At 50.6% G+C, this 27,553-nt stretch overlaps 1 protein-coding gene across 1 annotated transcript; it reads left to right on the plus strand.

The window, feature by feature from the left end:
- Positions 1-9,419: 9,419 nt before the first annotated feature.
- Positions 9,420-12,054, plus strand: KCNS2 (potassium voltage-gated channel modifier subfamily S member 2). Its single transcript, XM_002914001.3, has 2 exons — positions 9,420-9,803; positions 10,464-12,054. The coding sequence occupies exon 2, from the start codon at positions 10,507-10,509 to the stop codon at positions 11,938-11,940; it is 1,434 nt and encodes a 477-aa protein (XP_002914047.1). The 5' UTR covers positions 9,420-9,803; positions 10,464-10,506; the 3' UTR covers positions 11,941-12,054.
- The last annotated feature ends 15,499 nt before the right edge of the window (positions 12,055-27,553 follow it).

Raw genomic sequence — 27,553 nt, forward strand, 5'->3', positions numbered from 1 at the left:
TTGGTCTAGGCTTTAGAAACATCCCAGATCCGTCTTCATCCTCCTTCGCCTTCTCCTGGCTGAATGTGGATGAGCCCTGCAACGTTGGAAGGTTGTGCTGACTATGGGAAGGAGGCCAATTCCCTGAATCACCACTTGGAGGAGAACTGCCCACCAGTTAGAACGAATATTTTAGACGTTATGTGAATAAGAAGTAAATGTCTATCATTTTTGAAAAATAATACATGTATTTATTATACTGGTTGGGATTACCTTACCTAATATATCTTAACAGGGATCTTCTTGTTGGGGCAGCACATCACACAGAAAATCTTAAAATTCTTCTCCAGACATCTTCTCACCTCAGTATTTCCCAACTACTCACTTCCTGTCCCCTTCTATAAATCAATGTTTTCACTTGTGAACCTGCCCACACCCATTATTCCCTGAGAAATGAGTTTACCTCTCATTCTGACTACGTTTGTTTTGAGGGGCTGTTTTTAGCCTTACCCTGAAATCTCGGGAAATTTAAAAGCCCCCTGTTGACACATAAGTTTTGTTTAAATAAGTTAAATATGTTCTCCAGCCATCTTACTCTGATACGACAAAAGTAAACTTCATCCTGCTCCAGACTAAACAAGCCCGAGGATTTTTGAAGTTTCAAAATAATCTAATATAAAATAATTAAAATAATGTGGTGCTGTTGTACAACGATTATTAGAAAAGCATTATTTGCTGTATTAATCAAGATAGAGGAGACTCTTTTGTGGGAAACAACCAACTCTCCTCCAAGCTCAGTGACAGAGCCAACTAAATGTATCTCACAAACACACAAAATTGGCTTCAGGTCCAGGAGCATCCAGGGCAGCCGTGCTCCGCAGGGTAGCTCAAGGATCCAGGCCACTTTGATCTTGTGGCACCATCACTGCAATATGTACTCTCACAGCAGGGGAAGAAATCACTGCAGACTCTCGCTCTGGCCATCAAACGCTCTGCCCCACATATGACACATTACCTCCAGACACAGCTCATTGGCTAAAACAAATCACATGGCTCCCTCAAACTTGGAGAGGATGGGGAAATGTCATCCTTCCATATGCCCGAGGGAGAGGAGAACTGGATGTGGGGGAGGAGTATGTACTAGAAGACTCTACCTTTGAAACTTTTGATTTGTTTTCTTAATATTTATGCTCGGAACTTGTGAAAAGTCCAAATTTTTTCTCAAAAATAATTCTGTAATTTAAACTTTTTTTTTTGTTAAGTCACTTGGATTTTTCAACTCCAGTTAGTTAGAAAGAGTGCAGTGTAAAGAAGCTAGTTTCCATGAATAAAAACAAGAGCAAAGGAAACAAGAATCCCAACAGGACTGCAACTTTTTCAGGAGATGTGCTTAATGGGGCAGGCTGGGGAGGTCAGTCTGGGGTGGGAAATGGCCAAGGAAGGAGGCATTCCTAGCATTGTGTTCCCCACCTATTCCCAATCACATTGCTTCCTACCATGATAAAAATATCCAGACCCTCTGTCATCTTAGCAAGATTTAATTAAAACTGCCCTAAATTAAGAAAATCTAGTCATTGTTTGCATTCTTAGATGTCTATGTTTAGTTGAGTTGCACGTAATCAGAGAAGTGAAAAATTAGCTTAATTTTTTGGCTGCAGGAAAGAGTGTGAATTGGTTTTTTGTCACTCGTGGGGAACATCTTGTGTCTTCCCTCAGCTGCGTTTCTCGGATGGGATTGCTTCTTCCCACCCTCCTGAAGGCCTCTGAGGACAAGCTGCAGCTTGGCTCTGACCTGAGGAAACCTCTAGAGCCCACAGACAGACCAGCTCAGGGCGGGAAGGGTCAGAGAGCTCCTTCTGAGAACAGCTGTGGCCCACCCAGGCTTCTGAGCAACTGAAAGCAAGTCAAGTGGGTCAAGAGTGGAAAGGGGCGTTCTCACATATGGGCATTTGTCATCCCCAGTGCAGAGCTGAGTGCTGGGGAGGTGTTCAGAAACCTATTTCCTATCTTGCAAAAATGAATCAGGGAAGTTTCCAGAATCCCAGAGTGGGAAGGAGTGGCTGTAGAGAGGTCATGCATACAGTGTGTAAGAACAAATCTCTACGGTCAGACTGTCTTGCTGTGAATCCCAGCTCTGTTGTTGGTTAGCTCTGTAACCTTGAACCTGTTACTCAATATTTCTGTGTCTGTTTCCTCTCAGATAATCGTGAAATGTATCCCACAGGGTTGTTTAAAGGATTAACTTAGTTCATGGACATGAAATCCTTAGAACAGTGCCTGGCTTATAGTGAGTGCCCAGTAAATGTTAGCTATTATTATTATTATTATTCCACTTGGTTTCCTGTGGCAGCCTCCCAGACATTGTACTTCCAGAACACCTCTCTGTTCAAATACTAGAAAGCTTTTATTTTAAATCCAGGAAGCTGATCACCTTGATGGACCGATGTGCAAGCAACGTGAGATCCGCAGGCAGGGAGACCTGTAAGAAGGGTGGGACCCCACAAGCCATTCAGGGTTTGAGTCCAGCGGTAAGGCTGTTTTGGGAACAGCCGAGGATGGAGACTCTTTCAGCAAACCCAAAGCAAACTCAGGCCCTTGGTAACCATAGAAACAGGAGCGACAGAGGCGTCCAGGGTGTGGGATGGGGAAGTGGGTGGACGGACGGATCAATCGATGGGCGATAGATGGGTAGTTGGTGAGTGTCACTTTCCCAGAAAAGGGAGGGCCTGGTAGCAGCAACTGTGAGCACCTCTGAGCTGAAGGAAGTTTGGGGAGCAGGGAATGTGTCCCAGGGTAGAGAGTTGGACATGAAAAAGGGTAAGCAGGCCAGGGCAGAAAGGGAATCTTTCCCTGAGAAATTTCTCCCAAGTTCCCCACCTAGGGAAGGAGTGGAGATCAAAGGAGGAGGAAAGGAGTGGGCTTTTAGCCTCTGCAGCTTCCAAGTCTGGTTTCTCACCTGGCAAGTGCGTGACCTACCTAATACCTTTTATTACACACTTCTTCTGCCAAGCTATCTGCTGCTTCTAACCAAGAACCAGGACTGACACCTTTCTTCAAATGTGCGGTATGGAAAAGTTCTGAAAAAAAGGGAAACAAAGTCTTCTCTGAGGCAAAACCATTCCTCAGGGCCAGCTCAGGACTCGTTGAGAGACAGGGAGCCCCGGCCCTGCGTCCTGAAACAAAGCCCTTCCCCTGGGACCCCCTCAGCCACCTCACGGTACGCAGCGACGGGGCCTTTTCCCTTGCTCTCTCTTCCTGTCTTGGGAGAAATGGACACAGGATGTCTGCTGGCTTCTAAACACTCATTGGCAACAGTGAATGCTGGTCCCCCCAATTTATCTTCTTCCTGCAACCTCCTCTTCCTTTTCAGTTTCACGGGGCCATGTGATTAAGTTCTACCACAGGAATGTGGGCAGAAGTAAAGTCTGCCACTTCCAGATGTGGCCCTGACAACATCTCGCGCTGTCCTCCACGTTCTCTTGCCTCATTGGCCATCTTGACGCAGAGGATCCCAAGGAAGGGTTCCAAAGCCCTGGAAGCTGGCAGAGCTCTGGGTGGAAGGAGGCTGGGTCCTGCAATCGCGATGTGGAAAGCTGCTCCCAGACACCCAGTTGGACTACGATAGGAGTGAGAAATGATCCTTTTATCAAGTTAAGATCTAGGGGTTATTTGTAATAGCAATTAGCCTACCTTAATTCATTCTGCACCTACTTGAGATGGTTAAGAGGACAGATTTCGGGGCCAGAGAGCCATGTTTGAGTCTACACACCCCACTTGTTGGGCATTAGTAAAATGAGGTTAATAATGGTACCTGAATGAGGGCAGGAGGCAAGCAGAGAGCCTGGCACAGGGCAGAGCTCATCACAAGCCCTCAGTCATTGGTACTAGTCATGGTTAACATTTGAAGCTCTTGCTATGTGCCAGGCCTTGCTACCATTCTTTAATATGTCTTTTATTCTCACAATAACCTTGTGAGTTAGGGACGCTCACAGCCATGCACTCAATGGGCTTCCGCCTGCCGCCCACACTGTCAGGCTCAGCCTCATTTTCTCCACCATCTTCATCTTCATCAGGCACCTGCTGGGCTGAGATGCAGCCACTCCCTGAACACAAGCGAGGGCCTTAGGGTGAGCTGTCCTGATCCAGCGTGTCCATAAACCCAGAGATTAGGGCCAGGGTGAGAACTCGGGGCTTTAGTTCAGCTGACAGGCACCCAGAGAAGGATCAGGAGAGGAGGGACAACAGAAATGACATATCTGAGGCAGAGGGAGAGGATCTCCAGGGTCTCTGGGGCTCAGACTGCACCCATGGGCTCTCAGGAAGGCCTGGAGGAGAGACAGCCAGAGCCCGAAAGGCAGGTGAAGGTGAAACCGGGAGGACCCCTAGCTGGATGTCATGTTGTCCTCTGAGTAATTTCCCTTGTGGTGACCTTAAGTCTAAATTTAATCCAATTTATCTTAGTTATTCCACCCTCTTCGCAGGACATTCTGGGAAATCAGGGAAGAGCCCCATGATGCTGTTCCCAGCAGGGCTCATAGGAAAGCCGCCCAAGAAGAAGGCACTTGGAGCCGAAGTGCAGAAGGCAGGACCTCCAGGCCCCACCTCCTGGGCCTGCCAGCTGTGGGACATCTGGGCATCTCTTTTTACTAAGGGACTCGGAGAAGAGCCCTTCCGAAAAAACCTTCCCTCCCTGTTGACCTCCAGGGGTGCTTAGAGACAAGAGGCTACAGGAGGAGAGGAGGGTGACTTCTGGCAATGGAGCCAAAGGGCCTAGGCAAAGACTCTCATATAATCTATTCAGTCCCGCAACAAGAAACGATGCAAAAGTGATATAAATATTTACCATTGCCTCTTGAGAATCACTTAATGAGGAATTGAATTCGGAATGCAGCAAAACTTAAAACGCTTTGTTCCTCAATTTTTCTATCTCCCACATCAGCCTCCATCTTCCTCTCCTCCATGCCCTCCTTCCCAAGCCTCAGGCCCAAGGCCCAGCTCAGGACACGCCCCCCTCCTGCCTCCCTCTGCTCTTCCTTCTGCCTCCTCCCCTAGCAGCTTCTCTGTGCCTTTTCCACTGTAAATCCACCCAGACAGGCCTGCTGGGTCCTGTGTTCTCAGTCCCCATTACCACTGTGAGCATCATAAGGGCTCAGGAACGGATCCCCTTCCAAGGTGAAGAGGAAATCCTGACTATTCCTAATCACAAATGATCTTTAAGTGATTCTGAGAGGCACACGTATACCAGCATTTACAGGGCCCCCTCTGGGCAGGCACTGACTTTAGAGTTGGGGTGGGTGTGGGTGTTTCCAAAGCTGAGTAAGACACAGCCCCCAGCCCTTGGTGCTGACCGGGGAGCTGCACTGAGGCATGCGGTTCTGTGTGCAAGCCCCCAAAGACACGCTGCTCCAGCTCTCAACCCGGGTTCCACCTGGCCGTCATTTCAGGGGCTTTAAGAAAACACTGATTCCCTGGCCCTACACCAGGGATTTTGATTTAACTGGTCTGGGGTGAGCCCCAAGGCATCTGGGGGCCATTGGCTGTTTTAAAACTCCTGAGTGATTCTGATGTGCAGCTAGGGGTGAGACCCAGTTGTCTCACCAATTACTTGGGAGAGCACCCCAGAGTCTGGGCTCCCCAAGCCATAGTCCCAGGCAGAGCAGCTCCTCCTTTTCCAGCAGCCTTCTTGATCCATCAAAAGAAGAGGAGGTGGGGCCAAGACTCAGACTAGCGCAGAACAACATTAACATAGGAGCTGGAGCCTCGTTCATTCATCATTCAATCACATATTCCATAACAATTTAACATAAGTTCTGTGTAAGAAATGATAGAAACTGACTGCAGGATCCTGTTTCAATTGGGCAATTGGGCCTCTTTGAGGAGGTGACATTTAATGCAAGACCTGAGCGACAGGAAACCTGTGTCAAGCTGCCTGTGACAAGCAGAGAGAATAGTAGGTGCAAAGGCCCTGTGGATGGACCAAAGGGACATGTGACTACACCATAGAGGAGAGACCAAGGGGACGAAGTCTGTGAGCTGGGCAGGGGTGCACCGTGGGGGGTCTTGTGACTGTGATAAGGAAGTGGCTTTTGTTCTCAGTTTGATAGGGAGCCCCTGAAAGGTTTTTAGGAAGGAAAGACATGACCTGGTTTGTGTCTTTAAGAGACACTGGCTGTGACAGGAAGGGTGGCTGGTAGGGAGCAGGATGGACGTAGTCTGTTCCAGTGGGATGGCAGGCACCCCCAGGAGAGGATGAGTGCTCAGCTCCTCTGCAGTGGGGAATGTAGGTCAGGCAGCCCAGCTTCCTCAGCCAAGCCGCCCGAGCAGCCCCCTCGCCTGTCAGAGAAAAAAGCCGATTCGGAGATGTGTGGGCTCAACAGAGAGATCAGTGCTGGCAGGGGAGGCAGAGATAATAGTCACCCAGGTGCAGGGATCTGGGCCACTGCCTGGGGGTCCCTTTGTCCCCCTTCCCAGGGTGCCTCTCCCACCACCCCTCTGCCCCTTCAGGATCTCCCCGGCAGGCCAGCCCAGAGGCAGGCCTTGATGTGTGCCTGGAGCAGGCGGCTGTATTTTAAGATCAGGGCTCAGACCTCTAAATAAACCATAAACACAGCCAGCTTCTCTGGTACAGAAGGAGGGAGATGGCTCCATTTCTCTTCAGTGCGGTGGCTGGGAAATAAACAAGTGGATCTGCCTGTCACATACACTTAACCCTCGGCAAAGGCATGTGTCAGACAGTCAGAGCTCCTGCCTCAGCCTTTCCAAGAAATAACTGAGATGCCCCAAACTTGGGCTTCTCTTTGCAGCCTCCAAGTTCATTTTCCCTTCAAGGAAAGATGGGCATGGGGCTTGTCCTTAACTGCAGGCAAAGCTAACAAAGGGCAGGTATGAACACAAGGCTGCCGAGTAGCTGAGGGCATGTTGGCACAGGTCTGTGGGCTATGCAAGCAGACAAGAGAGTGGCAGAGAGGGAGGAAGGGAAGGGGAATGGAAAGGAGGAATGGAGAGGAGGGCAGGGGGAGAGCATGGTGCAGAATCAAGATGAGTGAAAGCCCAATGGGCTTGGGCAGAGCACAGTTAGGGTGGTCATGCCTGTGGGAGAAACAAAGAGAAACAGAAGGCAGAGGGGTCCCTCTCTTCATGGGCCCATGGAATGAAATCTTTCATGACCAAAAAGAAAGAAGGAATGAGCAAGAACAAAAACAGGCAGGAACAGAAGGAGGCAGGCAGATAAATAAAGCAGGGGAGGGAGGAGAACCCCAGAGTTTCCAAACCCAAGCATTTCCCCAGGGAGCGGAGGACCTCCTAATCGGGCAAGAGAAAGTGATTTATACCCTGAGCTAAACCAGGGAGAGTCAGTAGCGAGGCCAAGGGAATGGGAGTGGCTGGGAATGGTGGCCATGCAGCGGAAGACACACAGACGTGTGGTGACAAAGCAGATGGGGGGCTGTGATCTTTGGGGTGGCCAGAAGTCAGGCAGCACCCAGTGAGGTTGGGAGTGAAGGGCTAGAGGGAGCCCCAGCGCACACAAAGCCACAGGTGCTGCTGTGGGGGGGGGGGGGGGGGGGGGGGGGAAGAATGAAAGAGGCAGCAACACAGTGATCGCACATGTACTTACAACACACACACACATGCACACACACACACACCCTCAGCAAGGGCTGGCACACTCTCAGCAGCACTCCCATGGAGGTAAAGGAGACCCAGAGGCCTCCAGACTGTAACCCAGTCAAGTGTGGAGGGAGTCACAGACTTCAAAAGATGGATCCAACAGACCTAGATAGGGGATGAGGTGTGCATACTCCAAATGCAGACCTGCACAGGAACAGAAGTGGAGACAAAGACAACAAATACCAGATTCTCTCTCTCTCTCTCTCCCCTTCTCTGTCACACACACACACACACACACACACACACACACCCCTCTCTCTAAAAGCAACAGACACAAGAGAAAGGAAGCTCATGTGGCCCTCACCACCCTTTTCTCCTCTCCCCCGCATGCCTGTCTCCCTGGAATCCCCTGCACTTGCAGATCCTTCAGGGACATGGCTGTGGTGCCCTCTCAGCAGGCAACACACCTGCACACACCCCCACACGTGCAGCCGGAGGCCAGCGAGGAGGCACTGGGAGTATCCTGTAAGTGATGCTGGGCTTGGATTCAGGAACCCCCACATAAAGCCAGATCAAGGGGTTTCCCCAGGCCATGCAGGGAGCCCCAAAGCCCTGGCGCTTCACAGAGCACCTGTCTAGATGGGACAGCACTGCCAGGCCCACATACAGAAAGGATGTGCTTTCCTCTGTGGCTGGGCTGGCTGTCCTGTGGGTCCAGAGCCACACCACAAGGGCTTTCAGCAGTACTTCTGACCAAGACCTGTAGCCCTGCTAAGCTCACAAGGTGCTTCAGCCTTTGCAAATGGGGCCTATGAAAGGGGCTGAAAGACCAAGGGGAGGGGGCTCCCCAGAGACTGTGGGTCCATTTCTCAACTCAGGCCCAACAGGCAGTGGCTTACAGAACAATCTTTGAAGACCAAGAGCTCAGATTTGGGCCACAAGTCTCCTGGGGAATGGGAACACAGATACTGAGCACATCTACATTGGACCCACGACTGCACAGCCCCCATTGTGTCCACAGGCACACAGTACTCGTTTTATCACACACAGACCCTGTGACAGTCCCACCGAATACTACGCTGTATACAGCCCACTGCACACAGTCACCCGTTGTGACACACAACACTGCCATGCCCTAGGTTCTCCGGTTCTGACCTACTGTACATATCTCCTCACCCTTCTGAGGTTCCATTTTTATCAACACTGCACATGTCCTACTGTTGTCACTACACACACACACACAAACACACACACAGCTTGCTACCATCCTCTAGAGCCTGCACACCACACCGGCCTGTACACTACACACAGGGCGCCCCCATACAGAATTCCCCAAAAGAGCTCCTTGACTCCCTCCCAGGAGGTGGGGCCTGAGATCCCGCCCCCGGCAAGCTAAGATGAGCTGACCTCAGGCTTCCCTGCCCCTTTTCTTCCCTCCCGCTGTCTTTCCCCAACGCCCACCCCCAGCTTCAGGAAACTTTTCATCAGGTCCCTAAAAGGGGAAACCCGGGGTTCCTCGAGCTCTGCCCTACCCCCAGACTCACGCAAGCCGCCCCCCCTTCCCCAGCTGGGCTCTCGCCCCGCACCCAGTGGGGAAAGGTCACCGTAGGCAGTCCCCTGCCAGCACCCTGGGAGGAGGGAGCGTGGCAGTAACAGCTGTCACCAAGGGATGGGAAAGGTGCCGGCCCTGTATCGAGCCGGGAGTGCACAGGGGTCGGGGTGACGCGCCGGGGTGAGTCGAGAAGCCGAGGCGGCGGCAGCTGCATCTCCGGAGTCTGGGGCGGCGGCCGCGCCCGGAGCTGTGGCGCGTGGAGCTGTCCGTTCAGCACCACCGCGCTGCACCCCTGCGCAGGGCCAAGCCGAGGCGCCCCGGCTCCGCTCCCGCTCCGGCTCCCGCAGGCGCCTGCGGCGCGGGCTGTTGTCTCTCTCGGGGGCTGAGGGCAAGCGAAGAGAGAGGGGGCTCTGCGAGCGGCGGGGCCACGCAGCCACCTGTGAGCCTCCCGCAACTGCGGGCGGCGGAGGCATCTCCGGCCGGAGACAGGAGGAGACGCTTGGCGGACCCCGCCCGCCGACCCGCCGGGCGCACACACAGGCGCACACACATTCGCACCCGCGCGCACACGCACAGCCAGCCGGCAGCGGCGACCGCAGCGATGCTAACAAGCAGGTCGGGGAAGTTTCCCGCCGGCCTCCGCCGCGGGCCCCCATGCTCGCAGGTAAGCGATTCCAGAACGCGCAGGGCGAGCCCTGGCAGCTCCGCTGGGTAAGGCGCGGCGCACGCCGCTCCGGGGCACCGCGCCAGGCGGGCGGGGAGGCCCGGGGCGAGGGGCTAGGGGACTCCAGTCTTGAGGGCTGGACGCAGGGGACGCCAGGCTGGCCCCCTACCCCGAGCCCGGGTTTACAGACACGAGCGGTGAATTTCCCCGCCCCCCTCCCTAAGCTGCGCGCCCCCCACCTCGGNGCGCCCCCCCCCTCGGCCCAGCCTTGCCCGTGCGCATCCCAGGTACAGTCCCGCCTGTCTGCGGCTAGCGGGCGGGGACGTCTCCTCCGCCCGCCTACCGACAATGTCAGCTTTCAGAGCCCCGGGCTTTCAGAGGCGCGGGGGCGCGACCCCCACAAGCGTAAAGCGATCGACAGGACCCCCGGGGTGGGGGTGGAGGCGCGGCCATGCTACTGAAAATATACCTTCTCCTCCCAAACCTTTCCTTGGGAAGGGGCCAAACCCCATGGAACCTTCCCCCCATCCCAGTGCCCTCAGCCCCCAGAGACCCGCCTGGGGAGGACTGGGCTCGCCAGAGACGGGTGGGGAGAAAAGAGTGGGGTGCCCGGACTCCGAGCGCCCCGCGCTCACAAGACGTGGTTTCCTCTGCCTGCAGGTGTAGCGCCCCCGCGCGGCACGGGCAGCCGGGCCTCTCCAGCATGACCCGCCAGAGCCTGTGGGATGTGTCCGAGGCTAACGTCGAAGATGGAGAGATCCGCATCAACGTAGGAGGCTTCAAGAGGCGGCTGCGCTCGCACACCCTGCTGCGCTTCCCTGAGACGCGCCTGGGCCGCCTGCTCCTCTGCCACTCGCGCGAGGCCATTCTGGAGCTCTGCGATGACTACGACGATGTCCAGCGTGAGTTCTACTTTGACCGCAACCCTGAGCTCTTCCCCTACGTGCTGCATTTCTACCACACTGGCAAGCTTCACGTCATGGCGGAGCTGTGTGTCTTCTCCTTCAGTCAGGAGATCGAGTACTGGGGCATAAACGAGTTCTTCATCGACTCCTGCTGTAGCTACAGCTACCATGGCCGCAAAGTGGAGCCCGAGCAGGAGAAGTGGGACGAGCAGAGCGACCAGGAGAGCACCACGTCCTCCTTCGATGAGATCCTGGCGTTCTACAACGATGCCTCCAAGTTCGATGGGCAGCCTCTAGGCAACTTCCGCCGGCAGCTGTGGCTGGCGCTGGACAACCCTGGCTACTCCGTCTTGAGCAGGGTCTTCAGCATCTTGTCCATCCTCGTGGTGTTGGGGTCCATCATCACCATGTGCCTGAATAGCCTGCCGGACTTCCAGATACCTGACAGCCAGGGCAACCCGGGGGAGGACCCCAGGTTTGAAATTGTGGAGCACTTTGGTATCGCCTGGTTCACATTTGAGCTGGTGGCCAGGTTTGCTGTGGCCCCTGACTTCCTCAAGTTTTTCAAGAATGCCCTAAACCTTATTGACCTCATGTCCATCGTCCCCTTTTACATCACTCTGGTGGTGAATCTGGTGGTGGAGAGCACGCCTACCTTGGCCAACTTGGGCAGGGTGGCCCAGGTCCTGAGGCTGATGCGGATTTTCCGCATCTTAAAGCTGGCTAGACACTCCACTGGCCTCCGCTCCCTGGGGGCCACCCTGAAATACAGCTACAAAGAAGTAGGGCTGCTTTTGCTCTATCTCTCTGTGGGGATTTCCATCTTCTCCGTAGTGGCCTACACCATTGAAAAGGAGGAGAACGAGGGCCTGACCACCATCCCTGCCTGCTGGTGGTGGGCCACCGTCAGCATGACCACGGTGGGCTATGGGGATGTGGTCCCAGGAACGACGGCAGGGAAGCTGACCGCCTCTGCCTGCATCCTGGCTGGTATCCTGGTGGTGGTACTGCCCATCACCTTGATCTTCAATAAGTTCTCCCACTTTTATCGGCGCCAAAAGCAACTGGAGAGTGCCATGCGCAGCTGTGACTTTGGAGATGGAATGAAGGAGGTCCCTTCAGTCAATTTAAGGGACTACTATGCCCATAAAGTTAAATCCCTCATGGCAAGCCTGACAAACATGAGCAGGAGCTCACCAAGTGAACTAAGCTTAAATGATTCCCTACATTAGCTGAGAGGGCTTGTCAGGCTCACACCCACGTTGCTGAGTGGCCTCCTGTGTCTCTGGCTCAGTTCAGGCGCCTTCGGGTTATGGCCTAAGGAGGAGGCCCAGCCCCACAGGGGAGAGATGCATGGGATATGCACCCCAGGTTGCTTTCACAGTATTTAGAATCATTTTTAGAGGGTGTGGCGTCAGGCACCATGCCTTTGCACCCTTCAGTGAAATGACACTCACTGGTCTTTGCTTCGTGGGCATAAAATGTTCACCTTTCTGCCAGATGAGTACCACCCAGAATGCTAATTCTTCTGTTTGTTGTGTGCTCTATTCTAGTGCTTGTGGCCCAGTACTGTCTGTGAGTTGTCTGTGCTCTGGTCTCTGAGGTTGTTGTGTGAGTTCTGTACAAAAAGCCCCCACGAGTCTGTCCGGTGGAAACACATCTGTGGGGTAGGCAAGGCTGCGATGAGATTTTGCTCAGTCATGTGAAAACAAAATCTCAGTTCTTTATCATTTAGTTTTGTGGCCAAAACAACCTGAAGTGGAGCACACATGACCGATGCAAGTCTATGAGTTGTTTTTACAAATACTCTGTAGCTATGTGGCTTGCATGGGTACCCCGGTCACCTTTAGAATGATGTACACTAATGTTCATCTCGTAAATGTCGCCTTTGGAGAATGTTACTCAGTTAAATATGTAGTGATGATTGAATTTTTTTTTTCCCCAAGAAAAGAAGCATTAGGGACAGGGCTTCAGCTACACGTAGGCCGAATTGTGGGATACCTGAAGACCTTTCAGAGTCAGGCCTTCATTTTTCCTAGGGTGGCCGTAGAGACATTTATTTCTGGCTGAGGTTCCTGGTCTAGACCGTTTGACGAAACTTTGCTGTGTCTTAGATAGAAGCATGTTTTTGCAGTATTTATTTTTTAAGATGTTTAGAAATAAGGTCTTGTTGTCTTTCTCAATTAAAAAGAGGTTTACTGTTGTATTATCTCCCTGAGGCAAACATTATTGGGTTGCTAGCAAGGGCAGTAGCTTAGAAACTTTGTTGCCTGCTCTGGAAGCTCATAAAATGAGAGCCTCTTTCTTTCCGAGCAGAATTTACCTGGATCTTTTTGCTTCTAGGATACAGTATGTTATATATGCTGCTCTAATTGCCCTGGAGTTCCTGGTATGACGTGGAAACCCAGCAGTGTGGAAGTGTGTACTCAAAATATAGGCATGCATGAGTGGAGTCTGTATGGCTTACCCAGGACAGAAATACTGTAGTGCTTACTTCCATTTCAACAACCTTTTGTTGGGAAAGGGTGGGTAGAGGCCAGGAGCAAGGAAAGAGCTGTAAAACAAAACATTGTTACTTCATAAATGTCATAAATCTCAAGCTTCTTGAAAAGCTTACTGCTCCTTAAAAGACCTTTAAATTTTTACATTTCTAAACTTGGGTTGAAAGTTGAGAACACTTTCCTTCTCCACAATGCCCTCTCTCGTCTTCTTCAGTCAAACTAGCACACAACATGGTGAAGGGAACCTGGGCCCCTTTGTAATGTAGTTCTCCAGGTAATCAGGTGGTTTGTCAGTTGGCTTCCATTATTGTTTGGTCTTTGGAAAGGCTGCTGAATCCAGGGGTCTAAGTGAGGAGTTAGGCAGGCTTTTTGCCCAAGGTTTGGGCCTTCTCTAAAGAGGTCCATTTTGTGTCTGAGCTGGTTGAAGAAACTACACACTCAGGATCTTGTCAGAAGGCTTTGTGACCTAGAGTTGCCATGGCTTCTACAGAGTGGGCAATTGGTTGGATGAATGTACTAGTCCCTTATACCCTTGAGTCTCCAGTTCAAATTCTTCCATGAGACTGGAGCTTCATGGGGGGCAAGGAGGGGGCCACCTCCCAGTGCCTGGTGGTCTACCATCCACGTCTCTTTGTAGAAGCATCAGGAAAGGTGAGATGACTTGGCAGCAACTGGCCACCAAGTCAGAAGAGCAGGGTTGTTTTTTAGAATTTGCACATGGCGTGCATGGAGCACTAGGTTTGGCTCGTTTCCAGCCCTGGATGGCGAGAATTTATGAAATAATCAACCCCAGCTGCACTGCAAGCAGGTAAAGGTACAAACCTGTGGGGACTGTTGAGTTTTGCGAGGGTCAGGGTTCTTTCGCCGAGCGCAGTATCCATGGTCACTGGCCATAAAGCTTATGAAAAGTTGAAACAAAGGAAGGAGGCAGAATAACTTGGTCACCCTCTTGAGTATTTTTCTCAACAGGCAGGTTTTACCACCAAAAACGAGATAACCCCTAGTGGTTACTCTTCGCTGATGTGGAAGCTGGAAACCTTGACTTTCCATTTTAGTAATGACTTGCATTTATTTGGTGCCTTTCATTGGGGGAATCCCCAAGTGCTTTAGAGACTGTCTTTTTAACATCTCTTGTACATATTTATACACTTGTGTAAAATATCGCTGTGCCCGTCCTGGAACTTTAGTCACTTCTGAGAGTGAGAATGTCCCAGTAGAATCGATGTCTCCAAGTGGTGGTTTCAGATCAGAGGGAGAGAGAATAACCCAGCTGGCTTGAACCCTGGAGTTAATTCCCACAGAGGATGGTGCCTAAATGTGTTCTAGAGAGAAATAACTTTCCTTTCCTTCCAGGTACCACCAAGGTATGGCGTTCCCAAGTGCTCTCCGTTGGGCTCCACGTAGGTAACATCTTACGTGGCAGTGTCTTCTGGTCTCTGAAACTGTAATCGGGGAGGATCAGGTTAATGTTATGCTCTGTTTCTAGAGTTAAGGATACAATTCTGAGGTGACATTTTTGGCCACCAGGCTTTCAGACTGACCCATAAACCTCCTTTAGGGGGACACAATAGGAGCTTTAGATCACTTCTTTCCAGCGGTGGCTTAAGAGCAACGTCACTCCCAGCGTTTGAAGGTTGTTATTTTCAGTGCCACTGGGACACATGTACGGACCAGGCCCTTCTGACACCATGTGTGATGAGCATTTCAGAAGTGCCAGTTGGAAGTGACACTGTGTCCTTATCGCATGGATATTGGTTACAGATGTGTTTTCTGCCAAACGCCCTCATTTCCCGGGTTTGCTCCTGAGGAGGGGCGTGTTGTAATGCCGAGCTGATTTGTAGTTCCTAAGGTAGTTACTGGTATTTAACATTTGGGTTTGTTATTTCTACTTCTCTCAGTACTCAAATAATTGAGCTACCTGCTAATTCTTGCCTCATTTCAAAGAAAATGATTTGTTCTGCACTTCGGGAGAGCAGTGATCTCTATAGGCTGTGTGTTATCTACTTGAAGGCTTAACTGGTATTTCTTGTATATTTTAACAGCATGACGTGTTACAGAGTTGTAATTTTCAAAATTGAGAACGCTGTATTTGCGATGTCGGCTTTAACACTCATTAACACATTACCGTGCGACCGTTGACACGGGCCCTGCTGCACCGTTATGTCTGCTGGCTGCCCTTGAGTCTCCGTGGCTCGACTCGGGAAGGAGGAGGAACGCTGACACACTCAGGACTCCAGCCTTGAAGCTTAAATAGAAAAAGATGATTTACGCTTCCTTAAGGCACCTCAGTTACGTACGGAGTGGCAAAGACAGCAAGGGTGTTCGGCCCTGGGGACCGGCGTTCTTGGGAAAGGCTGGGCTTTTTGAGCATTTGGTGGGAAGGAAAAGCTGTTATTTATTCTTTGCAGGCATATAGAGGTGGCCCCCTTTTCACCAGGATCTAGAGCCTCCAGCCTGCTTTGTAGAAAGGATGGTCATTTATTCTTGGAACCCTCATGAAGCAGACAGCCCTTGTAGGATTTTCCCCTTCCACACTGTTAGGCTCAGCACCGCTGGTGGGCCTGCCCGTGCCACCCCCACCCCACCCCCACCAGGTGCCATTGTTCCCACTACTCGGGTACCTCCAGGACAGTAACTTGGGTCCGGGGTCCAATGAGTGCCCTGGCTATTTTGGTGTGAATATTGCTGGGGGATACATGGAACCAGCCCTCAGCACCTACTCAACCTGGTAGCACCTTAGACCATGAGCTATTCCAGAAGGTCACGGTGTATCTGTAGGAAGGGCAATGAGCTCTACTCTCAGTTCTGTGATCTTTCGCATGTCATTTGGCCTTTCTGAGCCTCATGCCCTACTGCTGCAAAGCGAGAGGGCTGGATTAGATCATCCTTAAAGCCCTGGCCAGTTCTCCATCTCAATACAAAAACAGAATTTCCGCAGGCCCCGCAACGTCCACAGGATAGCAGTGAGCAGGTCCTGATCTTTAGGCAGAGGGGAGGGACTGCTCACAAACCGATCTGCTTTCCTTCCTCTCTTCAGTAGCTGACCACGATAGACAACACTTTCAGGTTCAATGGACCGGTGTCTGTGCCAGGTGACTAGAGTTTTAACACAACTGACAAGAGTCTTCTTTGGGCTTGAAACTATTTATACTAATTATACTAATCCAAATTCCTGCTATTAAAAAATCACAGGACACAGAGGAAAATCACATCGATCCTTGGCTTCAGGACTCTCTGCCACTTAGCATGTTCCTTCTATGAAGCAGAGTAGACCCCTCAGCCTGTTCCCGAGAGGTCCCAGGGCCCCTAAGGGGAGCAAGGGCAGAGGGGTCACCCCCATCCCACATTTAATTCTCTCGGAGGAACAGTGGCAAAACAGTGAAGCAGGCGGTGTAGACCTGCTTCCGGTCTCCTGGGGGCTGAGGAAGGTGCCGAGGGACCCTCATGCAGCACGGAGAAGGTGCTCGAGGTCGCCAGAGTCCCTGCATCCCCACCACGTGGGGCGGGAGTGCACGGTCCCCTCTGGCAGGGGTAGAAACGGGTGTTCAGGGATGTTCTGGGGCCAGGATGCCTTGCATCTTAAAAGGAAAAACAAACACCTCTTGAGGGAAGAATTAAAATACTGTGCTCACATGGTTATTATGTCCTCTTATTTTTAGGAGGACTCTTAATTAGCATTTCTACCCAAGGCCCTTGTCTGGGTGTTGTACATCCAATTGATACTGTAGGTCTGAAAATCTGGAAGGTTTTCTTCCTTCTGTGACCTCATTTGTCAATCTTATCCTCCTCCTGGCTAAATTATCCAAAGCAAACGATTGTGTCTGCAGGTGACAAGCCGATGCTTTTAGTAGAATGTAGATATGTGGCGTCTAAGATGTGGCCCAGGAGAAAGAGATACAACAGAGGAAAAGGGGGCAGGCATGCCTAGGAGCTGGGGCAAGCTCCTACAGAAGGAAGAAGGGATAGAAAGGAGCCAGAAAAAAAGAGGAAAAACACAAGAAGGAGAGAGTAAAGGGAAAAAATGCAGAGAAGACTGAAGGGAAAGAGCAGACAGAAAATTAGGGAGGATAGGAGAGGCTAAGTTTGATGAAGTCATTGTAGGCCTTCCCTTGAATTCATTTTATTTCAGCTCAACGTAGCCTGTTCTTAGCCCACCAGCGGACTCCTGGGAGAGACCCGGGCTGGAGTCCAGCCCCAGCCCTGTCCACCTGGCCCCTCGGCCCCTCCACCACCACCCTCTACCAAAGGGGTGCACAGTCCGGTGGAACAGAGACGTGGACGCTACGAAAAGGCTTTTGGATGAAAAGGGGAGTGAGGACACAAAGGAAGGAGCAGTAAATGTTTCCTTCTGAAGATGGGACTTCTGTGGTGCGGACGGAAAGAGTGCCAGGCGCTGGCCACACAGAGGTGGCCGATGGAGTCTGAGACAGAGAGGTGGGGGAAGGGAAGGAAGAAAGCTCCAGGAAAGGGGACCTACACAAGCACAGACAAGGAGGCCCACCCCCCACCAGCACAGTGGTGAACTTGGAAGCCAGAGGGGCTGAATAGAAGCCTAGTGCAAACCAGCCCCCAGCAAAGCCACTGAAGGACCTTGAGCTTCATCCTTTGGTCCCTGGGGTGGGACATCTCACTAAATCAGTGCTGTCGGAACACGACTCTGTCAGCGGCTGGGAGGCCCGGAGGGGGCCGGGAGACCTCTTTGATGTCAGATGTGGAGGGAGCGGGCTGGATGGGAAGGGGCAGAGCAGGTCGCCAGGGAGGACACTCTCAAGGACTGCATGTAAAGATGAGGGAGAGGGAGAGGGAGGGCGGGACGGCTGGGTGTCTGGCTTGGCTGGTGACGGGGTCGACAGTGGTGCCACCAGGAGAGACAGGAATCCTTAGCTCTGTCCCTGAGGTCTAGTGGTGTTGCCTGAGTACCTGGGGCCACACAGACGAGATGCAGTTGTTTGGCGGGGGGCGGGAGGGGGGATTGCCGAGGGGAGCCTGGGACAGGACTGAGAGGTGGAGGTTGCGGCCATGAGTGAGACAGCCCAGGAAGGGCAGGGCGAAGAACAGAAGAAAGGAAGGTCCCGACACCAGACCGGCCACAGGGACGAGTGAGGCGCCCGGCCTTGCTTTTCCTCCGCCGGCCTCTTCTCACTGCCCTCCCAGTTCTCTCTTTCCCCACCGAGACACTCCCGGTGGGTGATCTCAGCTACCAGCCTCAGCTGTCCTCTCCATCCATTTCCTTGTTTTATCTCTGCGATCGGCGTCTGTTCCTCCCACTCTCTCCAAACTGCTCTTTTGAAGATCACCAGTGCTTTCCCAATAGTTAAATTTAGTGGCCTTTCCTCAGTTCTTAGGCTCCTCCGTCCAGATTCTACCCCCATAGGCCAACCTCTAAGTTCTTTGCGCTCCCTCTTCTGTTACCTTTTAGACACAGCACGTAGCTGGTTCTCCCGAGGGCTCTGCTTCCCCTCTCCCATTCCCACCGGGGCTTTGTCCTCCTTCTGGTCCTCTTCAGCCTGCATTTCCCCCAAAGTCCTGTCCTGAGCAGCCTGCAGCGCCCTTATGCCAAGCAGCGGCCTCAGCTCGCATGCACACGCCTTGTACGCCTCTGTGCCCGACCCCACATCACTTCTGAGGCCCGGGCACATTGCCTCCGCACTCAGGTATCAGCCTATCTAAACCTGGACTTCTCACCGTCACGCAAGCTTGCTGTTGCTCCCGCCTGCTCCCTCACTTCTGGCCACGGAGATGGGGTGCTCTCAGCCACCCAGGTCAGAATTTTAGTCATCCTTGAGTCCTCGCCACTTACTTATGCACTTTCTCATCATAGCAATCGTTTCTCGACACCTCTAACTGCCCAGCACCACGTTAGATGGAAGGGAAGGAAATGTAAAGGGTATTGGCTCAGAGCCTTTACACAGCAGAGACTTAAAGCCACTTTATTGTGCATTGAAAGCATCTGGGGAGCTTTCAACAAAGTAGATTTCTGGGCATCACTCCATCTGCAAAATCAGACTCTTGGGGGTGGGTCCCCAGGAATTCGTAATCTTACAATGCTTCCGGGTGATTTTGATGCAAGTGGTGTTCGGACCCCTCCCTGAGAAACAGTGGCTCAGGGATACCCCTGACAATACCCTCCCTCCCCCTCATGCCCCTGCCTAGTGGGCACCAGGTTTGTCACTCCTTTCTTCACTGCATCTTGTACTTTGGTCCCTTTGTATTCACTCTAAACCCTCCTACCCCACATCATTGCTCCTTAACTCATGCTTTACTCATTTCCAACAGACTCAAGTCCAGACTCTTCCCCCCCCCCACCACCCCGCCCCCAATCCATTCTTCCCCGCAAGACTCCACCAGGCTCCTCTTTTCCTTTCTGTATCTTAGACTTATTGGTGACTTCTCTGGCTACGGCTCTTGCTTATATGGAAGACATAAGCTCCACTGACATGAAGAATCACAGCTGAGGAAGTGAAAAATCTGCATGGGCCCAGTTAGGCTCGAGGACAGAGAAAAGTACTCCTTTAGGAAGGAGTGACTTTCCATGGGGGCAATGAGGGGCAGGTGATGGGGACATAGAGATTTGTAACAAGGGACACAAGAGTTGGCAGCACAGAGGACTTGAATGTTGGATGACCAGGCTCACTACCTGTCCAGGATGGCCAATCCTGAGTCCTAGACTCACGGCCTCCCAAAGAGCCTGTGGGTCTGTGCCACACCAAGGCGTCCCTGCACACCCGGGAACTTGGTGTGAGGCAGGCAGACTGGGGGAACATGGTAGAAACAGAACTGGGGTTCTCCAGGAGATTTTTTCCACTCAAAACTCTTCAGCGCCTACATCTCCAGACATTTAAAGAGTTCTGAGCTATTTTCAGACCTACTATGAAAAGCACTGAGGTGTTATCAGTCAGACACCAATCTAACCATTTCCTAAGAGGCAAGCTGGCATGACTCACTTTTGATCTGTCAGCTCTGTATTGATTTTCCTGGCAAACTTTGTGGGTCTGCCAGGGCTGACTTTACCAGGAGCTACTGCATCGTAACCCACCGTGTTCAGGGTCAGTTCTTACAAAGGCTACCATCACAGGGTTGTAGCCTGCATTTCTTTTTGTGGAATATGTGGGAGGAGTGGAGGGAAACAGCAATGCACAAAACCAAGGATGTCCCTGGGCTTTCCCACCGCTTGCTAAAAGAGAAGCCAGACAACTTTCTTTATGCCTTTTCCATATTTGAGAATTGAGTACTGTCTTTGGATGAAGTGCTGGGGGGAACCGAGGAGGCCCCCAGAAGTAATTCTGGGTTCTCTCTCATGGCAGGTGAAGTCACCCGCTGCCACTCTGCCCTTCCCTCTGCCGTGGAACCAGGGAGCCAATGATTGGAGGCGTTTAAATATATTACTATATAATCTGCCAATTTTAAAACATGAGATCACTGGTTATTCAGTAGTCTCCCTTTTTAAAAAAGCCCTCTCGTGTTAAATAGATAAATAAAAATTGCAGTCAAATCAGAATGTCCTACTGACCTTCACATTCCCCTGAACTCCCCTCCCCTCACCATGGGAATATGCAAACGAGTGTCAAAGCTTCAGAACAAACAGATGCTCGAGTCCTGATGCTAAAGGGCTCATTTGAGCTGGTATATCAGGGATGAGCTGATGCCTGGAAACTAGAATGTGCAGATGTCACATACTCAGAGACTGGAGTGCTGGCCTCAGCAAACGATGCCAGGAGAGGAACTGAGAGGCCAAGTTAAATCAACCAAGAGCCGTCATGTAGCTGGTTGCAAAGCCCTTTGCCCAGCACTGTGCTGAGGGCCATGGGAACATCTTTGTCTCATGCCCTCAGTCCCTAATACTTTCATACGTGAGCCATTGGGTGGACAGTCACCTCAGATGGCCTTTCAGGAGCAGCACTGAAATGTCACTGAGGGGTGTGCGCATGCGTCTGCGTCTGTATCTTGTGTGCGTGTGTGTCTGTGGGTCTCTGTGTGACTCTGGGTGTCCATGTGCCCGTGGGTATGTACGTGGGTGTGTTTGTGCCTCTGCGTGTCTGTGATCGTGGGGTGAAGGCAGGTGGCAGAGGCTGCTCTCCCGGACTCCCATAGACACTGTCTTCACAGACAGCCTTTCCCTGCATTCCGCCCCATGTCAATTACATTTTCCTGCAGCCGCTGCCTCTGTGGTGCGTCTTACAGCACCCAGTACTTTTTCGTCTTGGCTCTTATTGCAATTTGTCATTTTTGTTTATTGGGGGATGCCTGTCACCTGACTACTTGAAAGCCCCAGCAGTGCAGGGATATTTCTCTCCAGTGCTCAACACCGTGCCTGGCACAGAGTAAAGGCTGACAAATAATACAGAAGCCAAGGGCGGAGGGGTGGGCATCAGGTACGGAGTCCAGGTCCTCTTATTGGGAGTGATGCTAGAAAAATGGCAGGCTGCTGGGACAGAGATCTGACCTGCCACATACCTAAAGCAGGGCTGGGAGGCCTCATCAAAGGGTTTTCACTAAATGAACATCTTTGGCAAAGCCTCGCAGGCAGGAGACCTGTGCCGTATTGGTGAAGCAGTGCCACCAGTAAGATGAGAAGGGACAGACTCCCGACGATGCACATTTCTTTTTTTTTTTTAAAGATTTTATTTATTTTTTTGACAGAGATAGACACAGCCAGCGAGAGAGGGAACACAAGCAGGGGGAGTGGGAGAGGAAGAAGCAGGCTCATAGCGGAGGAGCCTGATGTGGGGCTTGATCGCATAACGCCGGGATCACGCCCTGAGCTGAAGGCAGACGCTTAACCCCTGTGCCACCCAGGCGCCCCGACGATGCACATTTCTGAAAGAGCTCCAGGCCTGAGGAAGGGCTGCCAAGATATCCCCACTGGGTAATGACTAATGCATGAGCCCGTGTGCAGGTGAACAATGTCGAAGCGGATCAACGCATAAGCACCCCATTCCTCCGGGGCAGGCCCCACCAGAGATCGTCCACGTGGTCAGGCTTTGGAGCAGAGGACACTGGATGTATCTGCTGTTGGGATGGCGGGTATCCCTTTGTGTTGGTCAGAGAGGCAGTCTTGACATTAATGTTTCATTGCAGATCCTCCAGCAAAAACCAAACCCCAAAAGCTCTATCCGAGCCCTTTACTTAGATATGTCTTCTTCGTGGCTAGCTAAGCAAAATGCAGTCTGCATACTGAGTCGGCTCAGCGGTTCACTGGCTGGACCACGAATGAAGCTGGTGGGGCATACGCCACTGTGAACTTGTCGCCGTGCACTGGCTGCGGTACTGGGCATGATGCGGCACCTCTGTGGCCCTCAGAAGACGGGTGGCATCTGAGCTGGGCCTGACCATGGGAAGGGTGTCAGAGAGAAGAGCAAGTGCCCAGAGTCCTGGAGGCAGGACCTGGGACATATAGTCTTGGCTAGCATACGACCTGCTCCACTGGACCGGGACCGAACCAAGAGGGCTGAGCGAGAGACAGGAAGCTGCTCTGGGGTCTATGCAGAGATGAATGCTTGGTGGGGGATTGGGAGGAATTCAGATCAGGTGTGGGGAGGGCCATGCCCAGAGGCTCTGAGAGCTCCAGGCCAATGAAGGGCCTTTGGCTGCGGCCCCAGCTGCTAGGCTGGCAGTTTAAAGGCAAATTTATTCCATATTTAGCTTTATTTTTTGTTTGCTGTCTATTTGCTTTTTAAATTGCAGCCAAAATACAAGTAACAAACTGTACCATTTGAAGTGTGCAGTTCAGTGGCATTAAGTACATTCACATCGTGCTGCCGCCTTCCCCACCATCCTTCTCCAGAGCTATTTTCATCTTGCAAAACGAAAACTCCGTACCCCTTAAACAACAACTCCCCGTTCCTCTCCTCTCCCCAGGCCCCTGGTCCCTATGGAGTTCTGTGTTTGGTTTTCTTGTACGCGCACGTAGAGTGGGGGAGGGACTTCCCACACGGTACAGCGGGAGAACACTTCCACAGGTCTGTGTTAACATTCTAGGTCAGACATCTCCTAGCTGTGGGGACTTGGGTAAGTAACCCCATCTTCTGAGCTAAAATATAAGGCTGCTGCTGCTGATGTTAACAGCCGACACTCGCAAAGCGCTACTTGGAGAGCTTGATCTGTATTCATGCGTTAATTGTCCCAACATCCTATAAAACAGCTTCTATTATTCTCATTCCGTAGATAAGGTTACTAAAGCAGAGAAGGGTTAAATCACCAAGCAGCCAAGACCACACAAAGCGTCTACCTTATAGACTATGTCAGGGACAGAAAGTGCAAGGCTCAGAGTCAGTGCTCAGAAATAGCTTTTCCTCTTGCCTTTCCCAGGAGTCCTCACCAGGTACGGTGTCTGTAATCTGTGTAACGAGAGCTTCTTTGTGCCAGGAAATGAGTTTTATAGTCATTGTCTCATTTAAGCCTTCACTACAACACCGGTAGGTAGATAACTTTTAAATGTATTTTTAAAGTGAATTAATTTGGGTGCCTGGGTGGGGCTCAGTCTGTTAAGCATCTGCCTTTGACTCAGGTCATGGTCCCGGGGTCCTGGGATCGAGTCCTACATCAGGCTCCCTGCTCTTCGGGGAGTCTGCTTCTCCCTCTCCCCCTCTCCCATTGCTTGTGCTCTCTCTTATACTCTCTCTCTCAAAGAAGCGAAGTTTTTTTAAAAAAATAAAGTGAATTAATTTGTAATTATACAAGTAATTGTCGAATACATTTGTCATAAAAAAAGATTAAATCTTATAGGGACGCCTGGGTGGCTCAGTTGGTTAAGCATCCGACTCAATCTCAGCTCAAGTCTTGATCTCAGGGTCCTGAGTTTGAGCCCCGTGTTGGGCTCCATGCAGGATGCAGAGCCTACTTAAATAAAACAAAATAAACCTTACAGGAAGCACTCAAACCCACATGACCCTCCAACCACGGTCCCCTCCCTAGCGTCACTGCTATTATTGCATTGGTATATATCCTCCCAGAACTTCCTATTGATTTATAGACAGATCTGTATACCTGGAGTATTGAAGGTGGTTTTGTAAATTGCTCATTCTGAAAATGCCTCAATATCACAAAAAAAATTTTTTTTAAAGATTTTATTTATTTATTTGACAGAGAGACAGCCAGCGAGAGAGGGAACACAAGCAGGGGGAGTGGGAGAGGAGGAAGCAGGCTCCCAGCGGAAGAGCCTGATGTGGGGCTCAATCCCAGGTCGTGGGGATCACGCCCTGAGCGGAAGGCAGACGCTTAATGACTGCGCTACCCAGGCGCCCCAATATCACAGAATTTTTTCCATGTCAGTTCCTAAAAATCAACTTCATTCTTTTTAGCTTCTCCTAGCATTTCACTATGCAGTTATACCAGGTTTTTAGACATTTCCCTCTGATAATCAATTAATGAGCTAAGTAATACTATCTTCATTTGGGGGCTGCGTACCCTGTCCAAGGCCACCCAACTGGAAAGTGGCAGAACTGGGCTCTAGCCCATTTCCTATTTGGCTCCAAAGCCGACAGTCATAACCACTAGAGTGTAAATGAACACAAACATAATGGTTTGCTTTAAAGCCAAATGCAAACTCGGTAGTTACTGACCATATTTATTTGTCCAATACACATTTATGGAACATCTACTATGTTTCATAAAAAGTAGTGGTGAATCTCCTCCTTGAAGTTTTTTGTCTCTTGACTTCCAGCTCCCCATAGATCTCCTCGCCTATTATAAAATCTGTTGGCCCTTCCTCTTGTTCTTGTTCTGCTTATCCCCCAGGGTTTTACCCTTGGTCATCCCCCCTTTTCCCTCACTTGGCACCATCTCTAATGATGCCTTTTGTCTACTCCACTACCTGACAACAGAAGTCTTCATTTCCAGCTCTAGATTCGTCTTGCTCTAGTTTTAAGCCTCCAGTTGCCTCTAGGATGCCTGCGGGGGGTATCTCATAAGCATGTAAAATTCAACATGTCCAAATTTGAGCTCATTCTCCTACTCCTCAAATCCACTCCTGTTCTAATTAACCGTATCACTATTTTGGGGTGGCCCAAGCTGGGGTCCTCAGTGCTATCTTTGACCCCTCACTCTTCCTTACCCCAAATCCATTTAACCAACCAACCCCACTGGTTCAATCTCCCAAGTAGTTCTTGGACTTGCCCTCTCTTCCCTGTCACCAGTCCTGTCATAATTCAAGCCCTCATCCTTTTTCCCAGGACTGGCAGAAAAACTTCCCCCTCCCCATTTCTCCAAGCTCCCAAAAGCACACAACTGGGTTCTTCTGTTAGCTCTCAACTCAGCTCTGAGAATACAGGTATATTTCTAGTTGAGGCATGGACCATGTTCTGATCATCTGAATATCTCTGGTACGTAAGTGTCTAGAAGTCATTTAGTTTCCTTGATGTTTGCTGGTGAATCGTCAGCACTAATGACATGACCAGCAATGCTAGATCGAACCACCAACGTGCTTCACTCAAGGCCTTCCACATTTACATCATGGTTTGGGAGAAGTGGTAAGAATGAGGACAAAGCAGAATTTCTAGCTCCTCTGCCTGAATGTGTCATTAACCTGACTGAGAATTTCTACCAGGTGACTACAGGTCTGTCATCAACTCTTAGAATTTGCATATTAATCACACATATGGCAAATTTATAAAATAAGAAATAGAACTGGTAGCAAAATATAGAGTACTGCTCTAACTTCACTGCATACAAGTACGTTTTTATTTTCTTACCACATCAACTGAATGTTTCATTTTATAAAACACTTTTTAGTACTGTGGTTGGTTCCTTGATGTGGTTGGTTCCTTCCATGATGCAGGAAGCCCTGAGACTATTATTCTTCATACAGATTTCTGTATCATTGACAATGGAATTATAGTAACAAAAATTACACCGTCTCAGAGCTAAATAAAAAAAATATTCTGTTCATTTTTTTTCATATTTTTGTGACACATAGATGATATATCAGTCTGTTTTGGAGGAATCAAAGGGTCTAGAACTCCTGTGATGTGACCATTTTCACTACACAGTGACAATAAAGCAGTTCATGTCTCCCCCTTTAGACACTGGGGAAAATTCATTCAGGCCTTATAATATAGTTGGGTACAGGGAATATGGCAGTATTTGTCACATGAATTTTCACATTCAATAGAATAATTATTTGCTCAGGGGCAAAAGAAATGCTTCCCTGGGCTCCAAAGTATTAGATACTGAGTAATCTTGGCTTGGGAGATGACACAGATACAGCTTTGTGAATGTCAGGCCTTTCTCATGAAAGCTGTTTGTTTTCAGTTCATTTCTCTGCCTTTATCTTTGTCCAGTCATTCATTTATCTTCGTATCCACCCATCCAGCAAATACCGAATGACACTGGAGACACAGGGATGAGCAAAATAGGCACGATCCATGTGCTCGTGGAGACAGATAAAGGTATTTAGTACCTAAAAGTTGGGTCTCTAAGATTTCTTAGCCATTTGCCTAGATCCAGAATTTAATTGCACTTCTTCTTTTATCTGTGGCTCATTCATTATTCCACAAGCATTTATTAAGCATTGCTATGTTGGGGCTTCGGCTGGTGCTACAGAGATTAGGAAAACATGGGCACAGTGCTGGCTTTCTGGTGGGCTGGAGGGGTAAGGAGATAATATAATAATACAATATGGAAGGTGCAGCGATGGGGAGCTATGTCTGAGTGTACAGAGGAGGCATCCCTGAGCTGAGCTGACAGGATGAGTAGGAGTTTGGCCGCTTCAGTTTCAGGAGAGGTCAGCAGCAGCTGACATGGGTCATTTGAAGGAGTATTCAGAGCCGAGAAGAGAGGAGGGCAGGGCCCTGGTCTTTGAGGGCCCTATATGCTTTAATGAACTTTATCCTGTAGGTGATAGGAATCCATTGCATTCTGGATTGATGGTGCCAGCAAATGGGGTGGCGGGGGGGGGTGATCTGAGGGGACTAAACCTGGAACAGACACCTGTTAAGGCGATGCTGCAATCATCCACGCAGGAGATAATGAATGCTGAGGGGCAGTGGAGGGAGGACGGAGATGAGGATACAGATTCGAGAATTGTTTGGAAGCCTGAATTGGCAGAGGGATGGTGTGGGTTGGAAGACAATGAAAATTCAAGGAATCCCAGGTTTCTAGCATTGCGACTGGACAATAGATGGTAGCACCAACTGGATAGAAAATACAGGAGACTAGTGTTTGGTCACGTTGAACTTGAGGTACGTGTGTGACATTGAGAATGCCGGGCTATGGAGTTTGAAGGGGAAGACTTAGGCTGAAGGGAGGAATTTGGGAGCCATTAGCATGCAGGCGTTTACTGAACAGAGTGTGAGGCCACTGAGAAATATTGAAAACACCATATAAGACAGGCCTGCAAAAGTCATCC

The sequence above is a fragment of the Ailuropoda melanoleuca genome, chromosome 9, assembly GCF_002007445.2.
Source record: "Ailuropoda melanoleuca isolate Jingjing chromosome 9, ASM200744v2, whole genome shotgun sequence".
NCBI classification, from domain to species: domain Eukaryota; kingdom Metazoa; phylum Chordata; class Mammalia; order Carnivora; family Ursidae; genus Ailuropoda; species Ailuropoda melanoleuca.

What these genes read in the sequence shown, in the direction of transcription:
- KCNS2 (XM_002914001.3), top strand. Translation starts at nt 10,507, where the DNA reads ATGACCCGCCAGAGCCTGTGGGATGTGTCCGAGGCTAACGTCGAAGAT.